The sequence below is a fragment of the Orbicella faveolata genome, unplaced genomic scaffold (genome assembly GCF_042242905.1).
Source record: "Orbicella faveolata isolate gen_17 unplaced genomic scaffold, um_ofav_v1 contig_14, whole genome shotgun sequence".
Classification (NCBI taxonomy): domain Eukaryota; kingdom Metazoa; phylum Cnidaria; class Anthozoa; order Scleractinia; family Merulinidae; genus Orbicella; species Orbicella faveolata.
Genome location: NW_028301541.1, coordinates 9,329,378 through 9,353,532, shown reverse-complemented (window position 1 = coordinate 9,353,532; position 24,155 = coordinate 9,329,378). Strand labels below are relative to the sequence as shown.

Genomic DNA, 24,155 nt, shown 5'->3' with positions numbered 1-24,155 from the left:
CGGAACAACACCAGTTTTGAAAATGTGTAAAATTGGCCTGACGATGACGGAAGGCTCTCCGATATTTTGCTTCAAAACAATAATAAACTTTTCTATTTTCCCGAAATTTTTGCGTCAAAAGTCGAAGTAATGTGTCTGCAACATCCTTCCATACTCAATATAAAATGAAACGAAACTGATGGTTTACAAATAGAGGGAAATCACGAGTAATTGAAACGCCATTTTCTCGCTTTGTGAAACGAGCCGCGAAGCGCAGTTTAAACCGGATGTGACGTCATTTTTTGTTGGATGATGCCTATACGAAAATTTCAGGAGTCTTCTGCCCCGCCCCTGGAGTGAGTCACACATTTGCGGATTGCATATTTTGCGCCATACTAATAGTCGTTTCAACGCTTCGCGTATCCACGACTAAAAATAGGGTTTCTTTTATTATTTCTTCGAGTGCACCCTAAATGGTACTTAAACAGCTAAAAATAGTGGTGTTTGTCATCAACACCCTAAGTGAGACCATAATCCTTGATTTATACACCTTAGTGAGGTGATGAGCATCCCGGAGCTTTCATATGGAAGTCCATCCCCCCCCCCCCCCCCCCGCAGCTGTCTGGTGCATGGGGATTTGCAGGTTCTGATGGATGGATCTGCATTGCTGTCTTATGCTAAACTAGCTCAAGTTATGTTTGGTTCGTTACGCTTAAAATCACAGAATTTGGTCTCTTAAAAGGGTTTTGGGAAGTGGGCCACGCACCTCCATCCTATTTTTCTTGGAGTTATAACTGGGGGTAATACAAAGTATGATACAGTATAATAGCGTCCTCCAATAACGTGTATGTATGCTGCGTGTATCTATGCCTATATGTATGTACTTTCTATTCCTAACAATAATAAATTCTACATCAAGCAAAATGGAAGACTAAAAAGACTATATAAGGAGATGACTCTTTCATGGAGACAAGCAGGAGCTCAACTGTTTCACTTCTCTAATCCAACCAGCTTCAAGCTAAGATCCCACAACTTCCTGGCTGCATCATCATCCTGGGCACCTTTGGAGGGCTCTTTAATGGCACAATCTGCCAGATATTTGCCGCTGACACCTTCCATCTCTTCTGCTACTGCGCAGTAAATAGTCGTCTGGGCTCCTTGTTCAGGGGTCTTACATGTATACCATATGATTGGGTAAAAGATTGCACTGGAGTAAATGGTATGACGTCCAAGTTCCGTTCTGACAGCTCCTGGGTGAAGTGAATTGGCAGTCACATGGCTACCCTCAAGGCGTTTGCTCAGCTCTCGGGTGAAAAGCACGTTTGCAAGCTTGCTGTTGTAATAGGCTGGCCAAGCGCTGTACGTCTTCTCCCAATGGATGTCATCAAAGTTTATCTTCCCAGAGCCCATTGAATGCCCTAAAGAAGACACGTTGATGATGCGACTCGGCGCCGATTTTTTGATCAAATCAAGGAGCAGCATCGTTAGCAGAAAATGGCCAAGGTGGTTGGTTCCAAACTGCATTTCAAATCCATCCTCGGTCTTCTGATAATCGCAAGCCATCACACCAGCGTTGTTGATCAGGATGTCAAGGCGACGCTCGCTCTTCAAGATACTCTTAGCGAACTTGCGGACTGAATCTAAAGAGGCCAGGTCGATCTTTTCAAGAAAGACATCTGTGCTTCCACTTCGCTCTTGTATTTCCTTGAGTGCTGCTTTGCCTTTCTCTAGGTTGCGACAGCCGATGATCACTCTCGCTCCTCTCTTGGCTAAATCCACTGCAGTTTCTTTGCCGATGCCGGTATTACCGCCAGTGATAACAACTGTTTTTCCGTCAAGGCGTTTGGTGCTGTGGCATTGGCCACCTTGGAAGTATCTTTTCCCGGCATAAAGGACTGCAACTGCCGCTGCACCGATTGCTAGTGGAACCGCCATGTTGATCAATTGTTTGTCTGGGTGAGTCAGCTTCTCGAATAAATTATGTAAACAACCCAAGGTTCCTTTGCAAAGCGAACAAACAACATCACGCAATACAAGCAACTGCGGTTACGTGACACAGTCACTACGTGACGCTTCGCTGCGCCCCCAACTTTTAAAAGTTGCCATAAAACAAAACAAAAATAAAGTAAATAAAAAGTAAAAAGTAATGGTTGCCATAACAACGGTTATCTGCGCGTTTATGATCTCATTTTCCATATATTGTGTTTCAGTTTTCATTTGTAGTTCAAGTCAACAAACACAATTTACATACCTTCTCAACACTTCACAGGTTTGATTTTCACGCAATTTCCTATAAATCTTTCAGTTTTCATCTGACAGAAAAATGATGCTAGAGAACCAAGATTTCTTAAGTCAATGTCGGACTTCAGTCCTAGTCATGCAAGGTATTCATTTCATCTTCGGAAACATAACATCCTTCACTTTCTAAAACAAAAAACACAATTCTCTGAAAAAATAATTTATTGCGTTATTTTACGTGGTTGTTTTATAGAGCACAGCTAATAATTGCACAAAGGTTGAAATTATTATGTGCAAAGCGTTTTTGTGTGGTTTCTTTTTAAGTTTTAGTTCTGTGTTGCCGTAGTGGTTTTCTGAAGCTCTCCAATAATAACCCGATTCCTTCTTCCTCTACAAAGTGAAATATTCACAAAGTTTATTCAGATGTGTCAAGTTATTCTCAGAAGTTGTTTGCAGTGACACAAGAGCTGATCTATCATTTATCTTTCCTTATTATCTCGAATGAGCGATGTGGTTTCACAGTTTTCTCCTTTCACTGTGAGCACTGATGGCAATATTCAAGGAGCTGAGGGTAAATCTTGTGAGTGATCACGTGATAAAGGTTATAAATACCGTCTACAGAAGGGATTCCCCGTATTAAATTAATTTACGTTTCGTTTTTGGCCATTAGGTAATAAATAAAAACGGGAGGGTTCCCCTGAATGAACTTACGTCATCACTGAGTCTTTGTATAACTTTCCCATATCTAACGAAGTGAGTTCCGTTTTGACCGATTACCGTGAGATGGGGTCTTTATAGAGGTGTTGGAATAACGGTTCTCAGATAAAAAAATCGGTCATTTCTCAGCCGGGCCCATTTATATTGTTATGGCTATCCGTAAACTTTGCAGATTTCAAATCTAAGCCAAAACAGTCTCCTGGCTAAAAGTAAAGTAAAAATGCGGTATTTTTTAGGTGGCAGTTAAATTTTTTTTTTCTACCACTTCACTGGCCTTCTGAGAACTAACCGGTCTGCGAGGATCAGACGTTTAAACTCTGATTTCGGGGTTAAACTTTGCGCCGAATCGTAAAATGTTCGAATACTTGGGTTTTTTCGAAACGGCAAGAGTTATTAAGAATGGTTGAGAACAAATAAATGTCGAATTTCTGACCACTCGTGGCACTTTGGTCCCACAAAATAATTGTATTTTGAAGCTTTCAATCGACTGAAATATGGCTGCCTCACGTAACAAGGGGCTCAAGGGCATGGCGGATCCAATGTGTGTTTTCCGTACCAACCCGTGAATTTAAAATTCGCATGTATTGAAAACGTGCATTCAGACACTTTTGTCATTGCACGGCACAAACAACGGGTAAAACTGGTTATTGACCAGCCATCAGGTCAAGATAGCTGCAAATATTAACCCAGTTTATTTTTTGCGTGTTTATGGACCGAGACGCAATCGAGGTCCATAAACTCGCAAAAAAGCTAGGCCAGTATCCAGCCATCTTGACTGAACAAGCTTGACTAATTTATTATATAGCATAAAGATCACCATGTTATTGCGGGAAACAGGTTATCTCGAATCCCGATCGAGCGAGCAAGTAGCTCCATCTTTCCAGTTCGGGTAGCCAGTGTAGGATTTGATTCATCGTGCCATCTTGCGATAACAGGAATATCTGCGTAGTCATTCAGTTCTCGCTAACACGAAGTTAAATAGCAGCGATAAATGAAATGTTTTATAGTAGCAGACTGATTAACAGCATCTCTTCACCGCATCCAGGTAGAGGACAAACATGCAAGCTTTCTTCCCCTTACATTAGCGCTAGTCAAATGAAAGCCAAAAGAACGCAGCTAAAGGGGAAAAATCGAAAACTGTTGACACGCAGTTTAAGCAACGCCTAGCTGACTACATCAACTTTAAATTGAAAGAAAAAGTAAATGAGCCGCCCTAGCGAATTCGAGCATTAGCCCTCTTGTCAGAGCAAAAACTGCTCCATCGGCCATGAGGGAACTGAAGGCCCAACTCTCGAAATTTCAACTTTCCAAAGTCGCTAGAGCAGTTAATTTACATTGTATCAACTTCAAGTTGATAATTAGCTAAGTGCTTTACCCCCGCCGACGCCGTAAAGGTTTAATTCCTTATCAGGCCCTAAAACAAAGAAGTATATAGTTTACATAGATGCGCTCGAGCTCAGATTTATGTTGCTTACCATTTTATTTTATTTCTTTAGTCTTTAAATCAAAAACAATACTCTAGTTAACTCTTCTTAAAATACACATTTTGCTAGCATAAAGAAAGCTTTTCTACTTTGAGTACAATCTTCACGATAAATCTAATAAATGTCAAGTAAATCATTTCCAGCTTAAAGGAGCTACGTCATGGATTGCGCATCTTGAAAAGTTTAGCCTAAATTTTTCAAGTTCGTCGTTTGTAATCCGTGTTAATCTTCTCCATCCTTAACCATCCTTGTTTCTTTATGGTTTTTTATTATCTATTTGGTGTTTTTCTGTCTTAGTAAACTACTATTTTCAGGTTTCCTTCCGATTTAAAGGTCATTTTATTCGTGGCCAAAATAACTCAGAATGGCGTGACTGAGCTCCTTCAAAACTTTAACTTAACATCCCCATGTAACAGGTCAGCGTTTTCAAGTGCACTATTTGCAAATCAGATATGCTGATTATTCTGTTGTCCTTTCTTTCCTGATCTTAATTGGGCATGGGTAGCTTATGTTAAAAATGATTAAAGCAGAAAATGCGAAGCTATTTTACTTTTTGAAAAATAAGTTCAACATGAATTGATGAGAATACTAACAAAAGCTATATGTTCCGTATAAAAGTTGTTCAGAAATGAAACAACGCTAAATTAAAAGAAATACATGTTACATGTTTCTGACGCCAGTTTACTCTTTAAAATTACTTTCTTCAGGTTACCATTGTGATCATCACTCTAAAAGTCCGATACCAAAAATTCTCTTACGCACTAAATTTTTGTCTCGTTGAAGCAGTTGTTTGAGTCCTAAACTCAGCTATCCACTACAAAATCCGCTTTAGATGTAAAATATCTTTGGTTAAAAGAAAGCTTGCTACCTACATGAAACTACTCTAGAAAGATCGTTGTATTGTTGCAAGAAACAATGGCTTTTTTTCTAAAAAAGCAACTGACGTTTAACAAAAGTTAAAATTTTGCAAGTAATAATTGCACCGAGACAGTTATAGACAAAATGGACCAAACTTAAAAAGTCAGGATCGATTTCATTCACCGGTATGTACAACTTAGCCTAGCTCGAAAATTGTCCTTTGAGGCCAGTCATGTTTTACTTCTCATGCGATCACTCGCTGCCGTCCTGATCATTCTTGCCAACACCTGACAAAGGAAATAAATAAACAACAACAAATTTATAACCATCACCTCGAATGATGCCGCTTGAACTACTTCAATCGGAATCAACTAAGTATTTTGTTAAAAAGTACTTGCCTTATCACAAAGCAAATTTATTTTAAAATTAAGATTAGATTTTGTACGCGCTCTGATTGGCTCAAAGCTCTATTCCAACGTTGTCTAAAACTTGAAATCCATGTTTTGTTGTCTCGTCCAAGTAAGTAAGCTAACGTCGTGAATAACACTGTTATTACGGTATGTCAGTGTAAGACTTCAGAAATGCCAGTCCTAAATAATAAAAACTGTAGCTGGAACCGCGAGCAGTTTCGGGATTGAGTTTTGAACGATTTGGACGTCATCGCAATGCTGTGGAAGCTAGTGAATGAGGCGGTAGGCCAGCATAAATTAAACATCATGGTCCATTTGTCTTTTACAGTAACAGTGAGAACTTTAATGGAAAGTTAACAGAACAATTTCATTGCCGAACTGCGCATAATGATCAAACGTGATGTCAAAAAAAAAAAATTTTGGACAAAATCAACTTACCAAAATTTTGAATTTTTCGAATCCCAGGGTTTTCATGGAGTGTAAAACTAGCGAAAGATTCTCGCAATAAGAACATGTGGGCTAATTTTTCAAAAATTGTTGAAGTCTCCATTACACATTACGTAATTTCATCACCTACACTCTCGGCATCATCGAGAGAAATAGTGGCAATTGCAAAATGAAATACATAAGCCCCAGCTAGAAGATCAAAGAACAAACCAGAGCGAAAAAAATAGACATAGAAACCGAACACTTTTTTTGAAAATATATTCAGCCTGATCGATAACATCACCTCAGGAAAATTGTGAGGTAATACTTGGCGCCCTTTGCTAGAAAATGAGAAGGCACTGAATCTTACCTTTCTTTCCAAAATCAAATGTTACGTCATCTCCAATCAGTATAAAAGGTGCCCACTGGTTTACGTCATAGCCCTTACTTCTCATCCACTTCATGGCCTCGTGTAGAGATTCACCAGCACTTTCCCCAGCAATAAGATGGTCGTAGAAATGACTCATTAACTGCTCTGTTGCTCTGTCATCCAGGGCCCATAGTGCGACCAATACTGAGCGTGCGCCAGATCCTAGGAATGCTCGGGCAATTCCGACAGCTCCTTCGGCTTTTGTCCGTCCACGTGCGCTGTAGTCACAGCTAAGGACTACCAGTTTAGCTCGCAGTTGAACTTTGGAAATGTCAGACATTGTCAATAGGTAGAACCCTTCTTGAGGTATACCGTTAGGAATACGAAAAGATGGTGCAAGGATAATTGCTCCTCTTTCTGCATCACCGTGTGCGGCGATATGAACCAAGGCTACTGAATTCATCGCTTCAAGTACTGCCTGCTTAGTTGCTTGCTGTCCTAGCAAAGGCTCGACTCCCAGCTTTTCTCCTACCATCCTCGCTTCGTTTTCTGCACAAGGTAATCGCGAAATGCTCGTGAGGCTTCCTTTGAAATACACCTCACCAACATCAGGATTTCCCACTATCAATGCACCGGTATGACAGTGGTAGTCCGCTGGACTTTCACTTATGAGCTTGAGAGTTGTTAAGGAAGGAGCAATACGGATCCTGAAAGTCTCGGATAAATACTTTCCACTTTCATCAGTTAAGGCGGCAAATGGAATTTGGTATAAAGCGCGATCAGGAACAATGATGATTTCAGGGCCCTCGAGAAAGCGCGCCACAGGAGCGATGATAAGTTTGTAACAGATAGGAAGGTTCATTCCGGGTCCTCCGCAAAAACTTCTGAAATCAAAAAACTTTTCCAATTGTTGACCTAATCCTTCGAGAGCAATTAGGTCATTTCCTCTTATCCTTTGCAAATGTGTGACTCCGCCTGCTTTAAGAATCCACAAATACATGGTATCAGAATGATATGAGACGTGCAGACAGGTGCCGTTACATTCTTCGCCCACGATGCTTTCAAGACCATTGCATGTTCGAGGATTAGCGGAGATTTGCACAGAGTACCGAGCTGACATTAAATCTGCCAAAGCCCTGGCTTTCGAAAGCTCAGAAACATACAGAGCTTCAGTAGGATTCCCGGTTTCACACAGCAGCATACTGACATCTCTGTAGGAACGAATATTGCGATCTGAGAAAGAAATCTTGAATTGATCGTTGTCGCGGAGAGAGCTGCGCATTTCTTCGCATTTTTCAATACCAGAGAGAAAATACGAAATAGCCTCCTGATTCTTTCCATCTCTCATTCTAAGGTGTGCCATCAACTCGAGCGAAAGGAACTGTCCGTTAATATATCCAATCTCTTCACTTAATGTAAGTCCTTTCTTGATGTATTCTTCACCTCTTGCATATTCAGCCTGCTTGAGAAAGAAATGTCCAAGCTTCAAGCAACCGTCTACTTGTAGTTTCCTGTTTCCAATTTCTTTGCTTATCGCAAGTGCTTTTTCCAAATTCTCTTTTCCTTTGATATGGGCACCTACAGCGTACTCCACTTCTCCTTGGCTCATGTAAACCTGGGCCACCAATTCTCTGTCTCCAATGTCTGTAAAGATGACAAGTGCTTTCTTGTTATATTCGTTAGCTTTGTGATACTTTCCAAATGTGCAAAATTCAGTTCCCAGCTTTAGAAAAGACATAGCTACTGTACGTCTGTCACCAATGTTTCTGCTCATGGCCAATGATTTTTCCAAGTACTGTGTAGACTTCTCATATTCGCCAACTGATGAATACACAGTTCCAAGGTTTGCGTAAGAGGTAGCTTCTCCATTTCTGTCTCCAATTTCTTTCTGGATCACAAGTGATCTCTCGAGATGTTCTCTAGCCTTCTCATATTCGCCAACTGATGTGTACACAGTTCCAAGGTTTGCGTAAGAAGTAGCTTCTCCATTTCTGTCTCCAATTTCTTTCTGAATTGCAAGTGATTTTTCCAGATGTTCTCTTGCCTTCCCATACTCGCCAACTGATCGAAACACTGCTCCAAGGTTTCCGTAAGAGGCAGCTTCTCCTCTTCTGTCTGCAATTTCTTTCTGGATTGCAAGTGATTTCTCGAGGTGTTCTCTTGCCTTCTCATACTCGCCAACTGATCGAAACACTGCTCCAAGGTTTGCGCAAGAGGTGGCTTCTCCTCTTCTGTCTCCAGTTTCTTTCTGGATCGCAAGGGATTTCTCGAGATGTTCTTTGGCCTTCTCATATTCGTGGACTGATATATACACAGTTCCAAGGCTTGCAAGACAGGATGCTTCTCTTTTTCTGTCTCCAATTTCTTTCTGGATAGCAAGTGATTTCTCGAGATGTTCTCTGGCCTTCTCATATTCGCCAACTGATTGATATACATTTCCAAGGTTTCCGTAACAGCACGCTTCTAATTTACTGTCTCCAGTTTCTTTACTGATTAAAAGCGCTTTTTCAGAGAGTTGTTTTGCTTGTGCGTATTTACTATCATGGAAATACATTCCTGCAAGTTCTGTGCTTAGTTTGCATTCTTCAAGTCTTTCACCACTTTCACGGTAAATTTGGAGAAGTTTTTCTGCGTATATTATGGTGTTTGTGTTGTCGCTGATAAGACTAAAAGCCCTCCACATGGTAAAATATATCCTCTTGTAGAATAATTTGGTTAATTTTTTGTCTTTTATGCCTGCTCTTTCATCCAAAATGAACGAGAATTCCTTGCATAATTCGATGGCTTTTAGAAATCGATTGGTGTTAAGAAGAAAGCCAGCAACAATGAGGCCGATGTAGATGACTTGTATAACTTCGTCTACGTTGTACATGTCAAGCACTTCTGTTAGAATATAATAGAGAATAAAGTAGAAAGAAATTTGGACCAAGTCTTTTATCCATTTGTTAGCTGCTGTTGGTCAGTATAATTATGATATGAACTTGTATTACCAGACCACTATCACCTCTTTGGAAAACTGCAGAGCAGCGAAACGATTGTAACCATGGGAGTTATTGATTTGTTTTACATGGAGACACAGCTTAAACCTGTTTAAACCTTTGCAGAGGTGGCTTTTATTTCAAATCTGATTTTCACATGAAGACTTTTTTTGGAAACTATAGACTTTTCATGAATAATAACTGCCCTGGTCTTCGCCTTTCGAAATTTTGTCCCAAAATAGAGCATTTATACACTGATGAAATTTTGTCTCTTTAATTTGTATCCAGCACGGAAGACTTGAGCACAAATCTTGCTATTTATTTTAGATCAAGTTTTTGTTTTGATACTTTTCATGCTAAGTTCTGAAATCTGGAAATACATCCTAAGATCCAATTTATTCTCGGTTTCACACTGTTCTGGTTACAACACTATTTTTAATACAGAATCGTTCGATTTATTAGGTGGAAAACGACCAATGCTTGAATTATATTTTCAACTCGTCTAACATCCAAACGGGTACATAAGTGTAATGAAGCAGTGAACAATGTATTATCGGATTTTCTCTACCTTCGGAAAGACACATTCTTAGAGCAAAGTGAAATAGAACTGTAATAAATTCATTGCTGGGAAACATGATTAATGACTTGAATAAATACTCTGCTTTCCTTACTATGATTAGAATTAATGTAGTTCTTGATTGAAAAAGAACCAATAACATAGAAAACCTTAAATCACGTAGTTAACTCACCACTTCCCTTTCTCTCGGTGAAAGAATCAAAAGCGACGTTAGTTTCTCTTTACACTGGACTTCGTTTGTCTACAGGATAACAGAAAAATCATCACCAGTTTATTCCTTGAGAAAGTCTACATTTTTCCTTCTAACTCCGTCCTGACTTAACTGACATAGAAGCACAGTTATTATAAAAATGAGGTGCAAACTCTCGAAACATAGAGACCAGGTAAACCCTTAAAAAATGAACGTTAATGACGAAGATATACAAACATGTTTTAAAATACAGAGACAAATATAAACAAAAAAAATCTGCAATTTACTGACAAAGATTAGCTTACAAAACTGAAAGTCGCGTCCACACGATGCACGGGAACACGCAAAACGTAAGTCTTGAACACTGATGATAGACGCAGAAGATTCAATTCACAGACAAAAATAAACAAGGAATCGAAATCTGACGGTTACAGATGAAAACGCACAAACTGTAGGTCGCTCACGAAAATAACCTTGCAAAAGTGAAAGTCACAGATCTACAGGAAGTCGCAAAACTGAAAATCTCGATCACAGACGAAGGTGACAAAAAACTTACAATTCACAGACAAAATGAACGCGGAAAACTGAAGATCACAGACGAAAACGCTCAAAACTGCGGGCCACATGCATATACGAAGATGAAAGCACAACCTTTCGAACAAACACGAAGATAGACACTCGTAGCTGTCAATCAGAGGACAAGACAGATGTACAAAACCGAAAGTCACAAACAAAGCAAACACAAGAATGAAAACCCATAGACGAAGATTAGCGCACATGAAACTGAAAGTCACCGAGGATTATCTTCCAATATTCTGCATTGAACATTAAATTTATCCCTGTATCTAAATTAAAACTTAATATGATTAAAAGCAAGGATTGAACCTACTCTTCTAACCAAGAGATGTGAGAACCAGAACGAAATCCAACTTCACCCACGTCAGCAACAGGGCTCTTGCCCTAAAAAGGACAACGATATATAAGTGCCTAATTTCAAGAACTATTTAAAATCATTTTAAAATGGACAGTAAACATATCTCACTAGGGCACCAAATAGACTCATATCTTGCATCTAGCTTAAGTTAACTGTTCTTACCGTTACTTGAGGAGTCGGCAAAATCCCAATGAAATCCAATTCGGTCTGGATCAGCAGAAGGGATTTTCCTTCGAATAGAACAATGAATTATTAGTGGCGTTAAAATCTTTTCAATGCACAGGAACAATAATAAGAGCAAAGAACAACTTGGAAACAATTTGCGACTTTTTCTCCTCTAGCTGTGTATGATGTATATAGAATTTCGTCCAGATCTTAACCATCCCAGCCACTAAGTTTGACCATTAGGTTTGGCCTTTCTATGACCAAATAAGTCAAGTGCGGTTGAAATTGGCATACAACAGAATCAATGTACTGAGCCAGTTCAGTTCGTTTGCCGACAATTTCAATATATTTTTACATTCCTTTAATGGATTGTTGACAATTATCCTGAGAGCTTTTATATATTAATCTCTTTTATATTAACGTTTATTGTCCTGAAAAGCCGCACTGGAGAGGTTCAATAATGTGTATATGAATATAAAAATAATAAAAATTTTAAAAAGGTTACTAGATGTAAACATTTACCGAAAACGAGATGAACCGTGTTAGAAAGAACTTGAATTGAATAAAATGTGTACTCACCACTAGTTTCTTTCGCAGTGCGAAGGACGAAAACTACAAAATCCTGTAACAGTTCTCCAGATCACAAAAGGGACTTTGTCTGAAAGATGACAGAAGAATCATGACAGCCTTGTTAATTCATGCATTCTTTTCCATGCTTTAACTAACACCAAGATACTGAACTATAAAACAGAGAGCTTTCTAATAAGAACAAAGTCCAAATCCTTCACTTGCTACCTAAATTTTTACTTTAGCATATAATAAACCAGTTAAATTGATGAGCTTATATCCTTCAGTAGGCAACTGTATATAATTACATTCACAATCCGCTCTCTACATGTATAGTTTATGTTAAAGATAAAGAAGTTTTTCGCAGATCTTTTTTCAAAACTTAAGTCAAACTTACTGTACTTACCGTTCGATGGGGAATTCAAATCAGAATGAGAGTCAAATTCTAGGCTCTAGTAGCTAAAACAACATCTGTTTCAAATAACAATGACGTACACATTGTCAGACTTTCGAACCATGGGATACGCTTTCAGTTTCGACTGGTCATGGAGTCCGTCTTATATATCTGTACAAGCTACTGAAAACTATTTCGAATTGAAGAGATTCAGCGAGAAGTTGTCCGACATTTCCAACCGTAGCGGCTATAAAAACGGCTATACTGCCATTTGTGTAGCCTATCGCTTATTTTGAGGCATTCAGTAGTACGGTCTTATATTTTTGTTTATAATAGCATCTGTTGTCTGTCATTGTTGGCACGTTTCATATTTTTCCTCGTGTTTCAGTTTTCATTCGTAATTTAAGTCACAATTACACATTTTTGGTACATGTTTGTCTTCTTAATATACGCTGTACATACATGTATGACTGAAACAGGGATGGTGGAGCGTATTTTGAATTGAGGTGGGGGGAAGCTTACAAGCGAGCGCAAGAGGCGCTAACTTGTAGGGGGTCTGGAGATATTTGTAAAACTATTATTTTATGTATTTTTTGCTTGAAATTGGAGACGAGAGACTAACTAAGCAGGAGGGCTTTAGCCCCCCTGCTCAGTTAATCTCTCGTTCTAGTTGCGTGCGATCCCATCGTTAAGTTTTGTTTCCCTCCCTCTTCCCCTGGGGGACAACTACCTGAGCTTGTAATTAATAAAGATTGTATTACGTGAATTAAGGTCGATAATTTGGAGTTTTCATTGCAATCAAAAAGGAGAAAGGATCGGAATAACAGGGAAAAATATCTTGTGTCGTTATCGCCATCCGTTGCCTCTTTCTACAAGGTTAAACATCTGTTATAATTTCATATTGGGCACCCTAAAATCCCTACCCCCTCCCACCTTCCCCCCCGCCGGGGGAAAATCACACCCTTGAAGATTGCAAGGGACTGGGGACAAGGCAGTCTGTAGACATTCCCAGAAGTCACCAGAAGCTGGGTACGCGAGAACAAACATGGCAGACGCTTACGAAGGAGTTAGTCGTGGTTCTTTGAAACTAAAAGGAGTAGCAGATGGAGGCGTAAAAAAGTAAGACTTTTCTTGAATGTTACTAGTTGTCGACTTTTTTATGCGCGTGTACATGAAGATGTATATTACTCCATGGGAACTCGAGCAATTGAACGAGTTTTCACGTGCTGGCCGGATCGAACACTAAGTTTTATGACTTGCATTTTTGAGTTAGTTGGCGAAATTCGCGATGAAAAGAGTCGAATTTTTCATAGAATTCCGAAGTGCGAATTGAGTTGCTGTGAAAATCTGAAGTAGGTTACAAAACTGGAATTAAATCGCGATAGAGTTCACACTAGTTGTCAAAGAAGTAGTCAGAACTCCTGGTATTGGTTCCCAAAGAAACTGTGGGGCTCCATCGGCAGGCAAGGGAAACGCTTAGTTATTTATCAACTTTAAGTTCATCATCATCATTTCCTTATACACTCGGGGAGTGATTACTGGTGAATTAACCCCGTTGTGAGTTGGTAAAGCGGACGTTTCGAGTTTATAGCCCTTAGTCACAGCAATAAATTAACCCTTCATCACTTTTCTCTAACGAAAGAGTAAGGCTCAAAATGTCAGCTACCTTTATTAACTTCAAGTTAATAAACACACGTAGATAAGTGTGTCAAAGATGTATGGTAGTGGCAGAGGTATTTTTCAGAATGGCACCGTTTGCTTGCGGTTTAGTAGATTCACTCATGTTTGCTTGCAGTTAGCTTTTGTTTGTTTAGGACAGCGTTATATTGCATATGGCCTTGTCCAGTATATTCCGCATTCTGCAAATTACCCCTGCCGGTATGGTAGTATCAACTAGAAATTCTGCTACCTGGGCAGATACAATATATATTTCCCAAACATTTTTTTGTCAAGCTTGAGTCGTACTTCTCTTTAAATAAAGTAGCCTCTGACACAGCCACCCTTCCCAAAAGAAAAGTAAAATTGGAGAGAACCTCTGTATTGTCATTTTTTCAAATTGTGTTCCTTGATTTATTATCTTCAGAAAACAAACGACAGGTTATAGAGATCTTTCAATCTTGATTTGATTTGACCATCCAGGGGTGGACTACTTGACCTTTGAATGGGTTGGTGGGTGATTTGGTGTAGGCATGAATTCTTTTTTAACCCTTCCATGCTCCAGGAAGGAATTTTTTTTTTTCGTTGAGACCTGTGTATGCTTTCAAGATATTTTTTTCTCTGTGTAACATTCTTTTTTTTTTTTTTTTTTTTTTTGCTGCTAACTGAATGTGTGGATTTTTGAGTTATTTTTTTGTAAAAAAAATACCTCTTAGTCGGGGCGTCGGGTATGTTATGGACGGGTCAATGGGTGAGTGAGTGAGTGAGTGAGTGAGTGAGTGAGTGAGTGAGTGAGTGAGTGAGTGAGTGAGTGAGTGAGTGAGTGAGTGAGTGAGTGAGTGAGTGAGTGAGTGAGTGAGTGAGTGAGTGAGTGAGTGAGTGAGTGAGTGAGTGAGTGAGTGAGTGAGTGAGTGAGTGAGTGAGTGAGTGAGTGAGTGAGTGAGTGAGTGAGTGAGTGAGTGAGTGAGTGAGTGAGTGAGTGAGTGAGTGAGTGAGTGAGTGAGTGAGTGAGTGAGTGAGTGAGTGAGTGAGTGAGTGAGTGAGTGAGTGAGTGAGTGAGTGAGTGAGAGATGTATGTATGTCACACCAATCAGATTGGATCTACTACAAACAGCCAATCAAATTTCTTATTGTAAAGGTAAATGGTATGTGAGAAGATTTGATCCCGATAGAGTTCAGAACGGCCGTATTCATTCTTCTATAAAAGAGGAGGAAGTATTCATATATTGGGTTTACTTCGACATTTTCTGTGGGTTAGGCTGAGGATTTTAGTTAATGAATGAGATGAGCCTTGAGGTGTGAAACTGTTTGTGAGTTAGTAGTATGCAAATGCAATGAGATATTTTTATTTTTAGTTACAAAGGTAACTTGATACTTTTGTTTTTCACAAGGAGTAAATTCAATTAGAGGTCACGAATCGTCCCGTCTAGTTCTTAGGACATGTTTTAGAGGGGACTAGACTTCAGATTTGAAACAGTTCTAACGTTTACAATAGTAAGTGTGGGTAACGATTGTTTTGTTCTTGTTGCATGCAGATATAACAAGATATTTTTGGTTTTTAGTTACAAAGTGTAATTTGACACTCTTGTTTTTCACAAGGTAGTAAATTCAATCAGAGCTGACGAATCGTCACCACTCTTTCCCTCGAGATGTTTGCTATCTTTAGTAACAAATGGTAACTTAACACTTTTGTTTTTTATATGGGAGTAAATTCAATTAGAGCTGACAAGTTATCGGCTATTGTTTCCAGGATATTAAACAAAAAAGAAGCTTTCATTTCTGGAAGGTTTTTACGTCTCTGCAGTAGCAGTTTAATAGTTTTATTTGATGACATTCATTTCAGTCTGATATTTTTAAAGGTAAAAAGGATGAAAACTGTTCAAATGTTCTTTGAAGACTGCATGGCACCAAGTTAAAGTGCAATTTAATTAAATCAGACTTTCAATGTGTCAGAGGTTTTTTTCTCTTTCTTTCTATTTTCGGTGAAGTTGTGTTGTGTTGTGTTGTGTAAAAAGGTAAACTTACAACTCGTATAAAATGCGAAAAAGTCTCAAAATTAAGTTAAGTATTTTTGAGCAAAAATTCCTCTTGGGGGTTGGAAGGGTCATGTGATCGGTGAGTGAGGGAGTTATGCATGTGCACGTGTCACACCAATCACAGTGCGGGTTGTATCAAAGAACGAATCAAATTGCCTGTTAGAAAATAATATGGTATCTACATTAATCTGGAGACGTGTCAGATTACTGTAGTTTGTTCAGTCAGACATTTTGTGGCTTACTATTTAGCGATCTTTCCATGACCGATGTAACATCGCAACCAAAAAAAACTCGTCAAATTAACCACTTCACACAAGAAAATTACTCTTGCACGCCTTGCGTGCCTATGTTTTATTTTGGCAGTGGTTGTTCAAGTATGCTTGAGCACTGGATATTTTGTTTCAAAATCACCTCCCAAATGAGGCTTTTCAGGAGAAATAAATTTATTAAACAAAAAATTCCAACATTTATATACATGTATACACAACTAAGCATGCTTTTCAATTTTTTAAGGAAAAAGAAGAAAAACAAGGCAAAGAAAGTGCTTGAAGACATCTCTCACAGTGTATCCAAGGGCGGAAGTGAGGAAGGCCAGAAGCAGGTTGTGGCAGAGGACACACGGACACCAGCTCAAATTGCTTATGATAAAATTCAAGAGAAACGGGTATGTACAGATGTATAAACAAACTTACATCAATAATGCTTTTACCTGGTCCTTGAGAGGCATAGTGGCCTTATCAGGGCTGTGCTCTAGAAGTGCCTGGGTGCCGCAGGCAACTAATTTTTACCTTTGGGTGACCGGAAAAAGTTACTTTTTTCATGTAAGCTTAAGTTCTGGGCACCCAGGATTTCATGGTTCGGAACCTTTAGGCCCTTTATAACTTTTCTTAGACCACAGCCCTGCTTACGACTAGTGCATTGGATTACAGGGCAAGCGGACAGTAGTTTTAAGCTCTGACTGGAGTCCTTCTGGGGATAAGATACTCTATTACATTTGTGCTTCTCTCCTTTGAGGTGTATTAGATATTACATAACTAATGTTAGGGGCTTACCCAATAATGCCCTAGCATCCCATCAAGTCTTACATGTACATCTTTGAGCCTAGTCAGTCGCCCACCAGGGTGCACTTAATTCCCTAGTGGTTCCAGTAGTGTGAAATGACCAGGAGTATCTCTACTCCCCCTTAGATCGGATGCTAGTCCATTGAAGGGTTACCCCTCAGCAGTAAATTTGTCAGGACCCATTATTTTATACTCTGGGGTGGGAACAGTGTTATGGGTGTGAAGTGTCTTGCCCATGTAAAACACAACACAATGACCCTAGCCAGGGCATCTACCCAGACTGCTTGATCTGAGTACACTGCACCCCCCCCCCCCCCACATCCCATTGAGGGGAGTAGAAATATCCTTAGTTACTTCATGCTACAGAATCCAGAGAAAAGTACTTGTCTGCAATAATGGACCACTAGTAGTCTCGAAAGTAGATTTTACCGCACCCTTTAGGACAAGTCCACTGGAAGAGAAAGGGGCATTAGGTAAAAACCATTGAATGATGTATCACATGTTGTAAAAATTAATTCAAATTTATACACATACACTATATGGCTTTAAATACATGTCTGGGCTGTAACCTGTAACATCTGTTAGGGCTGAGCACTGTACACGTATGCTTGATTTTCCCTGGATGCTACATGTGAAATTGCCTGTTGCTGATAGAATTCACCCAGAAAGGGCCAAGTTTGCCATTGGTGTGGAAAACAAGGCTACAGGTGACTCAAAACTTAATGACAGCCCTGCATCATGTATACATCAAGCTTCAGGGAAGTGGTTGATTTAATTTTTCCTCTTTCACAGCCAAACCTCTTCTATCAGTTACAATGGGAAGTGCAAAATAAAGTGAAGTTGAAGTTGAATGGTTACTAATTATTTATCTGTGCCAGATAATTACATACCTACATACTTTAATGCAACTCCCTACAAGGGTTTTTCAGTTACATGACTACTTATAACTTACTAGATAAAGTTAAAACCCTTACATGTGACTATTTGAATGATAGCTACATGTACATGTACATTTGTACTACTGGCATTTTGCAAAATGATGATTAGTTAAACCTCATTTATATTTTACTACAACTAAGAACCTGCTTATCTTTTTCTCATTCAGGCAGCAGAGAGGATTTTAAAGAAGGCAGAAAAAACCCACAAACAGAGAGTTGAGGTACCTATTAATTAAAAGGACATTGTTATTGGATGATGCTAATAATATTATGATAAATTATAGTTTTTATTCCAACCAAAATAACAAAAAGCAGTCTTTTTAAATGAAAAGTACACATTTTTTTCTCGTCAGTCAAGAGTGATTTTGATGTAACATTGAGGTGCTAGATTGAAAAAAAAAGAAGATAGATGTAATTATTTCCTCACGATGACCCTCCCAACAGGTTGTTTTCTGTAGCTTGTCTTCAGGCCTTAGGCAGGCACTGATAGCACATAATTTCTAATGTTACACATGTACAACAGGATTGCTGTTTCTGCTTTTGTAAATCAAACTGATTGCATGTCCATGGTTCAACTGGAAAGGTGATAGTTCTCCTCTGGACAAACAATAAATTCATGGTTACTCTTCAATTAAGAATAATTTATACTGCAATGTTGATCTCCTTGTGTTATCTTTTTTTCCAGAAATTCAATGAATACCTTGATGAACTCACAGAACATTATGACATACCCAAAGTCAGCTGGACAAAGTGATTGTCACCTATCCCTTGCACCTTTATACAGTCTTACTGTCTGGAGCATCTTGTTTTAACATGACATAATGTTTGTTACATGTATATAAAGATTGTATTTTGTGGTTTCGTGGCATGAAACCAATCGAAAAAATGTAAAAAATGTACTATATATTTTGTTTTTACTTTGTTTTATTTGGTAACTAGTAACTACACTGTACTTCCTTTAATTTGCCTTTTTTACAATGGTTAACTGCATACAGTTAGATTACTCATAAGGCATTGAAACCAAAGAAAGATTCCACCAGTAAATCTTTTCCTGGACAAAACAAGTGAGCAAAGCAGGGAGGAGTCTGATGTGGAAGGTTCACCACTCACTTTTGTGCTCCCAAACTTAAGCCTGCTCGCAGGCTAGGTGGAGGGTGCAAAATTCAAATGTGGTACAATTTGCAAAATGTACATAAATAACAAAAATATTGAAAATTAATTAATAAATCTTGTAACAGATCACATTTATTATTTAGTGAACTGGTCAATGCTTGTGACTGCACTTGGTAGTTATTAATCCTTTAAAAGCTGTCATGTCAACATATAAATTCTCCCTTCTGGGATCTCTAAGTTCTTACATACACAACTAGAAGAATATCGCTGTGACAATAATTATACAATGGTGAGCTAAGCTGCCTCATCTGATCACTTAATACAGGCAACAGGACACTGCTAGCAAAACTGGTTCACTAAATTAATAGACTACTAACCGATTATAACAGATCATATATATTTTTGTTCCTTATTTGCACTATTACTAAATGCCCAGTAAGAAAAACTCCTGCTAAATTTATATTTGCCATAACTTGATAGCAAAACAGAACTGGCAAAAGTTACTGATATAATGATAGTGCGAGGGAAGACAATTTTGATAATCCAAATTATCAAGAGATCAATGAAAATGTGAAGTTTTACTCCAAACATATTAGGAAGCTTATTAAACCACAACAGTAATGGAGACTAGAACATTGCTAAACCCAAACATTTATGAGTAGTTCAATAGCAATGCACTTTTTAAAAATCAATGTACATTTGCAGCTGTCCTCTGCAAATCAGCAGGTATGTAAAATGGTTCAAGCCTGTGTATTTTGGAGAATGTGAACCACATCTGCCAATTTTTGGAATCTCTTGATGACATTGAATTCTACCACAGGGTCAGGGGTTTCATTACTGTTTACAGCACGAGGACAACTGGTGTTTACAGGCGGATAAAACTTTTTGAACTTTTAAAACTTCTTTATAACAAAACCCTTCCCCTAGATGGTCAAACCAGGAGGGCAAAATCATCCTCACAGTCGATCAATTTGTCCAGTGCCCTGTCCTTAAAAAAATAAATAAACTGAAAGAAAAACTAGATAAACTGAAAGGATCTACCAGGTAACTGCAAGATTCTAAACTTATTACAAATTATGTTTCCGATTACCACTGACCTGGTCTTACCATCATCACTGCTAATTAGTTATGCCTGACTTTGCGAATAGTCAACTAGACCAATGCACCAATAATGTAAAAATTTTTTTTTTCTTGTAAAAAATAGGATCCTCTTAAAAGCCCTGCTGTTTCACAGCTAGCTCTTCAAGTGCATCATTCATAGAAATCTCAACTCTTGCTTCACTTCCAAAATTCTTCAGCCCAGACAGAAATCCCTTTGGGGGCTCACAGCGTTCAAATTTAACATCTTTGCCAAATCTGTCACGACATAGAGCTTTCATATCCGAGCAAATACCATCAGCTAATCCGATAGAGACGGCATCTCCACCAGTAAAATAATCACCAGTGAACACTGTCTTGTGAGTCGCATCAAGGGTCGGTCTTCTTTCTTTCACCATGTTTATGAAGTTGAGGTGGATTTGGTTCAGTATGTTCTGCAGAAAATCCACGTCCTGTTGCTTCTGAGGTTTGAAGGGGTCATTGCGGAACTTATTTTCTCCTGCGGTGACGAGTCGCCATTCCAGACCTAAGTATATGTACATGTAATAATGATTGTTAAGTATTTCAGAGCATAAGTCTGTGTTGCTAATTACATGTACATCTAGACCAAGAAGTCTCATAGGCACCTGGGTTTGTCCGGTTAAGCTACTAGGAGTTGCTTAGGCTAAAGGGCTAATAACCCCATCAAAGGCTTACGACCCCAGCACTGCCTTGTGGGTACCAATGTAAACACCTGCGTGGGGAAGGGGAGTAAAGTAAGTATTGGTGCTGAGGTAAACAATTAGTTGTGTTTTTCCAAGAAACTCTGCTTTGCAAGAAAAAGGGGAGGGGAACATTGAGATTCAAGGGAAAACATAACTAACTGTTTCCAAAGGGTTTTGTTATGTACAGGGTTCATACAGGTCCTGGAAAACCTGGAAAGTTCTGGAATTTTGTTGCGGCATTTTCCAGGACTGGAAAGTCCTGGATAAAGGCTACTGGTCCTGGAAAGTTCTGGAAACCTGTTAAACTCCAGTAAAAAATATGAAATGAATGGCAGACAGTAAGGAGAATTAACATTGAGATCTTGGGAGTGAAAGGGTTAAGGTGAATTTTAGAGTCCTGTAAAAATCAATCTGAGTCCCAGAAAAGTCTTGGAAAAGTCCTGGAAATTTGTTTCTAAAAAAGGGTACGAACCCTGTATGTATAGCTAGAGATTAATAGTGTTTAATATGGCTAGATCTACCCCAAAGTCCAAGTAGCCTCTGGTTAGTGGGAGAGTGGGTGACAATGCAAGCAATTTCCACGTAACCATAAATTGACCAACAGAGAGCATGTGTTCAATTGAACTTATCTCTTGCTAAATAACAATGTGCAGTTCCAGAAAATATCCATACTACCCCAACAGAAGGGATTGGAAGTTCCTGGGAGGTGGGTGTTCTCTTAGCCGCTTATGGAGACATTCTTTGGGCTCATCATGCAATCTTCCTCTGGGGAAAGATTGCATGACAAGCCCAAAGAACGTCTATGTAGGAGGCTAGTGTTCTCTAAGTGTAATGAACACTATATCGAGGCTTCTCTAATTAAGTGAGTAATCTTAACTCTTTCTGATTCGCCAATTTGTTGCTTAGCAATTACGTCATCAGTTTTTACACGTGGACGTATATAGATAGTGTTAGCGACATATTCCCGCCAGTAGTTCAAGTTTCAGTTCGTGCGTGCACAGTATTTAGAGTGCAAGCGGGAACCGATGTGTAAGTACAAACTATTTTCTATGCTTGCTTTTTAGTATAAGTTTCAAGTTTTGACGTTTTTTAACCTTAAGTACCTTTAGTCTCGGTTTTTTTATACAACAGCCTATTGTACTAAGTCCAACACGTGGCAGAGCCCCAGTTTTCAAAGTTTTTATTTCATCTTGTTTTTAGCGATAGATCTTTATAGTTCACACTCCCCCTAGCTTAGGTTTCTATTTAGCAACTGTCCTATAAGAATCTCTGGTAATTCAGATAAGTCCTTTCCTTGCTAGTAAATTCCCACATCGCTTTCAGTGGCGCTCACGCAAGCACGTTTTTATCGCATCGTACAATTTTATTGCTTTCAAGTTTTTAGAGTGTTGTCATTTATTGTATTAGGACAGTTAGCAGTATGCGTATCTGCTTGGGATCACTGATGATTTTAATTGTATCTTTACTGAGAAGTTTGACTGGAAGTATTGTCATATCGCAGTTATGATTGGAATGTTCGCTATTATTGTTTCGTGACTCTTGTCATCTTGTCATCTTCTATTATCTAGTAATTAGTTTATTCATTACATTATATTTCAGTTTACGTTCGATTATCGTCAATTAAATCACCGTCAATCACAGCTGATTTTCCGTGATCTCTGGCTTTATTCGATTAGTAAAGCATCTCCCACACACGCTAGTCTCATCGCGACAAGTTGTCTAGCAAGTGACAATTCAGCCTTTCAACAGTCGCTGTGAACCTGACGTTACACTAAGATCAAAATATTTGAAGAAATGTATCAAGCTTAATTGGAATTTCCAGTGGGGTGGGAGGGTCTTGGAAAAATCCCTTCCATAGAGGAGGTATGGGTATTTTCTGGAACTACACAATAAAATAATAGTAATAATGATAATGATGATAAATAAATAAATAAATAAATAAATAAATAAAAATTCTCTTTAATTGGCAACTGCTGGCAAAGGGAAGGAGGCATGGGGGAAGAACAAAGGGTGGAGGCTGTTCTTTTTTTATTCCTCACCACAAGAGGGACGGAGAGGCAGCACAACTTTTCTTTGCAGAAATGTGGGAGAGCTCTAAAATTGAAAAGAGTAGGAAGGAGGAATTGAGACTGGATTGATGTACCTACCCAATTTCTTAATTGTTTCCTCCATGCCAAACGTTCCATACAGAGCACCAATGTTGCCCACTACGCTGTTTGGATCCACAAATATCTCATCTCCTGCCAGTGCAAGCCAGTATCCCCCGGAAGCCGCCACGTCTTCAGCAAAAGATAGCACAGGAACACCGTTCTCCTTCGACAAAGTTCGAATTCGGTGAAAAATTAAGCTAGACTGCACTGGAGACCCACCTCGGCTGTTGATCTCTAGGCACACAGCTTTGGGCTTGATTTTTTTTATGTCAAAAGCCTGCTCGATGTGCTTTTCAACTTTTAGAAAGTTGAAACCTCTCCCACCGGGTCGAGTTTCAGGAGTGATCATACCTTGCAATCGAACGACTCGAACGACGTTTTTGGCGGTCCATGGGAAAGAGCTTCGAAGCCTGTTCATGGTTGATACGATTTTGTCTACCTCTGGACGAATGATAACGAAATAATTACGAGAAGTTGCACCAAGTGGTATGTGCACCGGCAGGTCTTTTTTGCGGGGTGCAGGTTGCAGATGACAGGTTGAAATTTAATTATAACTGGAAAACCGCTGGCACTAAAATAATTAATAACCTTGATACTCGTCAGGGGTTCTTACATACAGTAGTTCGACCCTTTCACATAGTGAAAATACGATCGATCCGCCATAAGTACTTATCGATCGACACGCTGAGACCAGTGAAATCTCTTCAAAGCCATCTGAATGGCCGCTCCACAGCGGCAGGTTTCTTTTACAGGTCACAGGTCACAGGTCACAGGTCACAGGTCACAGGTCACAATCAAAACACTCAGTAAATTTCGCGATGTAACAATTACTGAGATACCCGAGAGGTTTATCGATGTTTCCATGTAACAAACCCTAACTAAAAATGTTTTACTCTATAATTTTAATGAAAAAATTTCTAGGGGTGGTATATGTACGAAATGGGTTGAAATATAGCTTTCAAACATGTAGTGTTAATATATTTTATCGTAGTAAGATAATTCATTATGATAGCAAATTGAACTGTTTTATTTCTATATATTTTTTAAATCTTTACAACGAGTATGTACTAAACAGAAACAAGAGGGTCCCCTATACCTACTCTGAAAACAAT

The 24,155-nt window shown here is 38.9% G+C and overlaps 3 protein-coding genes and 1 pseudogene across 3 annotated transcripts; 1 reads left to right on the top strand and 3 right to left on the bottom strand.

The window, feature by feature from the left end:
- Nucleotides 1–355: 355 nt before the first annotated feature.
- On the bottom strand, nt 356–1,951 carry LOC110049049 (retinol dehydrogenase 13 pseudogene; annotated as a pseudogene).
- A 2,444-nt stretch (nt 1,952–4,395) lies between these two features.
- On the bottom strand, nt 4,396–12,632 carry LOC149113840 (uncharacterized). The gene is made up of 6 exons (XM_089287483.1): nt 11,906–12,632; nt 11,324–11,391; nt 11,117–11,187; nt 10,210–10,278; nt 6,483–9,365; nt 4,396–5,563 (listed from the first exon to the last, which is right to left on the bottom strand). The coding sequence occupies exons 5-6, from the start codon at nt 9,352–9,354 to the stop codon at nt 5,529–5,531; spliced, it is 2,907 nt and encodes a 968-aa protein (XP_089143609.1). The 5' UTR covers nt 9,355–9,365; nt 10,210–10,278; nt 11,117–11,187; nt 11,324–11,391; nt 11,906–12,632; the 3' UTR covers nt 4,396–5,528.
- Nucleotides 12,633–13,249: 617 nt separating this feature from the next.
- On the top strand, nt 13,250–19,222 carry LOC110062502 (protein FAM32A-like). Its single transcript, XM_089287515.1, has 4 exons — nt 13,250–13,406; nt 16,493–16,643; nt 18,146–18,199; nt 18,664–19,222. Exons 1-4 carry the CDS (start codon nt 13,333–13,335, stop codon nt 18,730–18,732), a joined length of 348 nt encoding a protein of 115 aa, XP_089143641.1. The 5' UTR covers nt 13,250–13,332; the 3' UTR covers nt 18,733–19,222.
- LOC110062478 (uncharacterized) lies at nt 18,885–23,591 on the bottom strand. Its single transcript, XM_020769405.2, has 2 exons — nt 23,041–23,591; nt 18,885–20,715 (listed from the first exon to the last, which is right to left on the bottom strand). The coding sequence occupies exons 1-2, from the start codon at nt 23,459–23,461 to the stop codon at nt 20,303–20,305; spliced, it is 834 nt and encodes a 277-aa protein (XP_020625064.1). The 5' UTR covers nt 23,462–23,591; the 3' UTR covers nt 18,885–20,302.
- Between the last annotated feature and the right edge of the window lie 564 nt (nt 23,592–24,155).